Source organism: Morone saxatilis, unplaced genomic scaffold (genome assembly GCF_004916995.1).
Source record: "Morone saxatilis isolate NCDOM2014 unplaced genomic scaffold, NCSU_SB_2.0 Contig24, whole genome shotgun sequence".
In the NCBI taxonomy this organism is placed as follows: Eukaryota; Metazoa; Chordata; class Actinopteri; family Moronidae; genus Morone; species Morone saxatilis.
In genome coordinates this window covers 13,347,730-13,353,525 of record NW_023339807.1, presented here as the reverse complement: position 1 = coordinate 13,353,525, position 5,796 = coordinate 13,347,730, and the positions used below count along the sequence as shown (strand labels likewise).

Below are 5,796 nucleotides of genomic sequence, written 5' to 3'. Positions count from 1 at the left end.
GCTGAAGCTGCTGTAAAACACAACAAAAACATTGTCAAATTCAACCTCGCATTCATCCACGAATGCCTGGCCAGTAGGTCTGCACAGTGGGCTCAAATCAAATACACATCAACTCACACTACCTGTCTGTCTTCACGCTGAAGTGTGAATGTCCAGTGTCCAAGATTGTGCAGCAGTGTTGTAGGATTGGTAAATGCAGGTTTGTTGCATTATATCATATAATTATATCTAATAGGGTGGTAATAGCTGTAACATAAATGCAACACAAGACTATTACAAAACACAGTTGCAATATGTGCAAAAACACAGTTGCAATATGTGCAACAAACATGGAATAACATTAAACATTAAAATAAAATGCTCCAGTAGCCAGAGACAAGAGTTAAGAGAGCTAAATGTGTGTTGCATTTGATTGTTGGAGGAAAAATATCCAGAGACCAACGTCGTCCTATTAGTGTTGTGATTTATTTTTTTGTTTTGGAGAAGATTTGGATTTTCCTCCATGACATCCTTCCTTTATTGTATTTGATTCACAAATAAAGATTTTTGTTTTTGTTCACTGTACAACGTTCAACACCACCCACCGTCTCACACCACCCAAACAAACACGCACGCACACACACACGCACACACACCATCAAAGTGACCAGTGAAAACTAAAAACGCAGACAATAGTACATATAGCTTTCAGTTCTGTAAGTAAAGTTTAAATAGGTAAATAAGTTTATCTTTTTTACTATGTGCATCTACAGGGCTCCACTTTCCTCTGTGGTTAGTCCTGGTCAGTTCAGCCATTATTAGATCATTATTTCATTCAGTATTTTAGATGTTATTTTGGCTATTATCAATCATGTGACAGATTCATACAGCAGCACACGTTTAGACCTGCATACGGGACTTTTTGGACTGAGATGCATTAACCTGTTTGGCTGTTAGGGGGAGCAATGACACAGAACAACAGAGAGGCTGTTACAGTAGGCCTGCAGAGGAGCTGCAGTATACAGGGACTCCATCTCAGCAAGATATAAGATTATTTACATCAACATGACTCCAAAAATACCCCAAAAAGCGAATCAGTGAAACCACTTCAAACTTTTAGCATTATTACTTGTGTTAGGAGGCCCATCAGTAGCCTGGCCTCTTTTAAGGGCTCTTGAGCAAGACGACAAACTCGCATGCTATTGTTAGTTAAATCGCCCTGCTTGTACATGCGTGACTGAACTGAGAGGACACTCACCCGTGGGTGCTGCCTTTGTTACTGCAACAAATGCTCCTTTTAATGGTCTTTCAAATCCAAACCCATACCGGACAGTTTAATTGAACCAGCAACCTGCCGGTTATAATGAAGTTGGACAGTGTGGAGGTCAGTACCATGCCCCCCTGCGAGTGTTTGATGTTTTAATTTTTGAGGAAAAAATCGTAATATTTTACACTGATTGTGTTTGTTTTATAGGTCCAGATATGGAGCCTTTATTCTACTCGCTGATATTGTCTAAGTCGATGTTATTGTGAGATAATGTGGATCATACTAACACAAGAATACAATTATTATTACAGTATTTTATAATATGTAGAAGGACAAATATGAATACTGACAAGTAAAGAAAAGAGTTGTGCGTAATAGCTGAGGGGTTGTTTGGAAGATAGACTACATGCCTCTCGCTCTCACACACACTTTTCATGTCAAAGGTTTTCCTTAACATCCAGCTCTTAACAAGTAGTTTTTCTTTAAGTCAGTTGTTAGTTTTTGTTCCAAAATGAGAATAGTCACTGTTTGCTCTTTAACACAACATAAAGTCACACGTCTCTTCCTGAAGGACAGGTCACGTGAGGACTTGAATTGAATTTACACAAATTAAACTTAATACACCGTTTATATTTTGATTTTCATTTGCGAATTAATTAATAAACACGAGCATGAATTGGATTATATTCGAACAGGCATTTTGGAAACAAAATCTGGAATTGCGCTGAACAAAAAGGTACAAAAATGGCTTAAAGTTTGTACGTACGTATGCAAGAAATGAAGCACTGACGAAACACGAATGGAAACTGATTCGAGAGATTTTTCATTCTTATTTTTGAACAAAATTTATTATTAAGAAAGAATAATTAGCTAAACTGTGTGTGAGCAAAGTATGTGTGTTTATATGGATACAGAGAACAATTGTAATTATAGTAAGTCATCATTATCATAGTTTTTTGCGCTGTGCAACGACTTCAGATATATATTCTATTATATCTATTATATATATTATATATATATAGTTTTTCTATAACGCCAACATAAAAAAGAGAGTTATTATTACTGAAGAAATAAGGTTCTGAGGTCTTACCTTAATTATCGAAGTTAAATTCAGTATATGACTCGCTTTTATTAAAAATAGATAGGGTAATTAGATATTTTTTACACACACACACTCTCTCTCTCTCTTACACACACACATACACACACACATACTTGCTTCTGTGTGAGTAGAGGCAGATGTGCAGACATGCATAGACTACAGTATAATGGCGAACGCTGTGCTGACAGAGCTTCGCCACTAGATGGCGACATAAACTCTTAATGGTTAAACCCACAGAGGGTCTGAGCTCAATGAGGGCTCTCTCATGCAGGCCTCTTGGCCTAAATACACTATCATCAGTTTAGGGAATATACTATGGCCATGTGTCATTTTACCATACTTGCCAATCGTCGATCGATCAGTATATATTTCCAACTTTGACTAAAACATATGAATGAAAATGACAAGATCACGTTACGTCTCTTAAACATTTATTGTCAGAAACGTTGGCTATTGCAGTCGAAAAGAGGGAGAATAGATAGTTGCAGTCAGATAGTATTTACATGTATTAAATATGCCTACGTTTTCAGTACTTCTCTGCAAAATGATTCTTGACTGATAGACAGAAATTGCCCATAGGTCAGCCTGTTGACAGGCGAGTTATTCTGATATTCAAAAACCCTGTGTTTGGAAAAGAAAAAAGACACGTGACATGGACAAAGTGGGCAAACATACTGAAATGCTCAGGCTAGTTTCATGGTTTGATAACGTTTCAGAAAATACAGACTGATTAACCAAGAGATAGAAGTTTATTTTACATGGAGCGATTTAATCTTTAAAGGTCTGCTTTTTAAGCTTCCAAACTGTGGAACTGAGTTTATCTAAAGAATTTAATTATGTACACACCCAAGAGGTGTTGTTAGCTACCATTGCATTTGCAATGACAGAGTATGGAGATATATTTTACTTTTTCGTCTAAATTCTGAACATATCATTTAGGATTCATTTTCTGTTATTCCGTTATTATTTGTTTAAATTTGCCTGTTTGCATTGTGATGGTCACAGACTAAAAGAGATTGGTTTCAATGTCTAAAGACGAAAGCTGTTATTGTAATTTATTCCAGATTCAGTCTTAGTTTCTGGATTGTGTGAGGTGGAATAAAAGCGCAGGATTGCCCGGGGTGTCTCATGCCTTCAAGGCAGAATGTCTCATTGTCTGGTGAATATTTGAAGGAGATCATGCATCCCCTCGCAGTATCGCCTCGCAGTATCGCCTTGGTCAACGTGTTGCAACCCATTTCCGATCTTCTGTCAACAGGCCGCATCGACTGGTTCCAATTAAAATGTGAGGAAGGAAATGTGTAGGTCAGAACAGAGGCGCTCTGGCGACAGAGAACCCGTTCATATAATATAATAAATTATAGCACAGTTTTTTGGATGAAGGCGCATCCATGTCCGCCCTTCACCTCCTGTTTCAGTATCTCCAGAGCTAACTGGAGCCCTTGAATTTATTCACGACTTTCTTCTCCTTTACGCGCCTGTTCTGAAACCAGATTGTCACTTGTCTCTCCGTCAGATTAGTCTGCGCGGATATCCTCCTCCTTTTGTCCTTGGTGATGAATTTATTGGCGCCGTACTCCCTTTCCAGTTCCTTAAGCTGCACCTTGGTGTATGGCACACGCTTCTTTCTCCCACGGCGGATAGAACTGTCTCCACCAGATATAGTGTCTGTGGAGAAAAAAAAATGCAATATCACATTTAATCTGCTCGACTTTATCAGAAAGAAAACGAATGTTTTTTTTGTTTTTGTTTTTCACAGACATTTAATTCTCATTTTTAAATTGGTCTTCTTTCAGGCGCATTATCAAATATCAACTGTGGAAAACAGCATTTACATCAGACACATCTGTTGGGGGAGCTTAACTATCCATTTACATTAACATAACACATTTATGTGTTAATAAAACAATTTAAAAAATACCTTGTAACGAGGATTTCCACAGAGGATTTGACTGTGGCTGCTCCTTGGTGCAATAAACCTGACCACTCCAACCATTGGTGATGGCCCATGGCTGGTAGGGCTCCATGGGCAACAGAGGCTCATGTCTTGGCTCAGATGGAGCACTCAGGGCAGGAACGACAGGGACGTCCAAGTAGCTGGGCTGGTAAGGACCAGAGGAGTAGCCCTGATAAAACGCAAATTCCTTTGCCCTGGTTGAGAACTCCTCACCAGAGACCGATGAGTCCATGTATTTATCGCCATAACCAGAGGGCTGTGCGCAAGCCTTGACGCTGCCGTGTGACATCCTACATGGGTAATAACTGCTGCCAAAATATCCATAGGGCAAAGATGCATTGGGCGAGCTCTGAGTGGCCGAACAGGGACTGCATTGTTTGCCAGGCTCCCCCATGCCAGAGACTGGCACCTCGCTCGCAGTGTAGGTGGTGCTCGGAGCCAGCGAGGTTGGATGCGCTAACAAATTCCTGCACTGGTTTGCAGCAAAATTGCCTCCAGTAAATCCTTCCATGTTCTTGTTTCTTTCATCCAAGCCGTTGTCGTAGAGAAACATCACCGGGTCAATCCAGTGCGAATGGAGGAGTAATGAAGCGGTCATAGCATGCCCTACATCGAGACGACCAACTCTTTTTCAAAATCCCCTCGACTGAGCAGAGACAGGGACTCGGGCAGAGTAACGATACCAACAAGCCTGAGTACATAAAGATCGCAAGGTTATTGGCCAGGGCCAAGCACGTGATATGCAAAAGAGATGATAAACGTCTAGACATCAGATAATGCAGATCAAGCTGCATATTTGTGAAGATGTACTGTACATCAGTATACATTTCAGATATGCAAATAAGCCATAAGGGTATTTCTTTTTCAAACAAAGTGATATTGTGATCTCAAACTGAGTGGAACTGTGCTGTAAAGGCAGAATTTGTCTGTCTTCTAGTGCCATCACAACAAGCTTATTTGATGAATTGTGTAACACATGGCATGAGATAAACTATATGATGCATCTGCATGTTTTTAACAGCAGAATGGATGCGCAATTACGCGTGCCATTTCGGTTGCACGAGCATTTAATCAAAGAGTAAACCAAAAATGATGCCGGAGATGTGGATTTAAATGATTAAATGATTATTTTAGCTTTGTATCTAAAGACTGGACTTTTTATGCGCTTTAAGTCAAAGCTGCAGACTTTAAACAAATGTACCATCATGTTACTAAATTATCTGAACAGACTGACTGACTTAAAGAAAGTATTTTAAGCATAATGATTGTACAGGCGGTTTTAAAGAAAAGAAACAGAATGATGTCTTATGAATACATTTAAAACGAAAAAATTATAAAATGATAAATTTAATCATCCTCACATTTGGCACTGCGGCGTGTAAATCCAGACACAAATTCAGAGTTCACAAAAGCATGCCACATTTGGCTGCACTCTTCCTCATATGCGGGTGGAGGCCAAGGTCAAGTTGAAAGTTGCAGTCTGGCCAAATA

At 39.3% G+C, this 5,796-nt stretch overlaps 1 protein-coding gene across 1 annotated transcript; it reads right to left on the bottom strand.

Annotated features, from left to right (window-relative positions):
* Positions 1–3,762: 3,762 nt before the first annotated feature.
* Positions 3,763–4,906, bottom strand: hoxa13b (homeobox A13b). The gene is made up of 2 exons (XM_035672810.1): positions 4,270–4,906; positions 3,763–4,016 (listed from the first exon to the last, which is right to left on the bottom strand). Exons 1-2 carry the CDS (start codon positions 4,901–4,903, stop codon positions 3,778–3,780), a joined length of 873 nt encoding a protein of 290 aa, XP_035528703.1. The 5' UTR covers positions 4,904–4,906; the 3' UTR covers positions 3,763–3,777.
* Between the last annotated feature and the right edge of the window lie 890 nt (positions 4,907–5,796).

Coding starts and splice junctions, on each gene's coding strand:
- hoxa13b (XM_035672810.1), bottom strand. CDS start 4,903: ATGACCGCTTCATTACTCCTCCATTCGCACTGGATTGACCCGGTGATG. Junction 4,017..4,269: donor GTGGAAATCCTCGTTACAAG/GTATTTTTTAAA, acceptor TTTTCTCCACAG/ACACTATATCTGGTGGAGAC.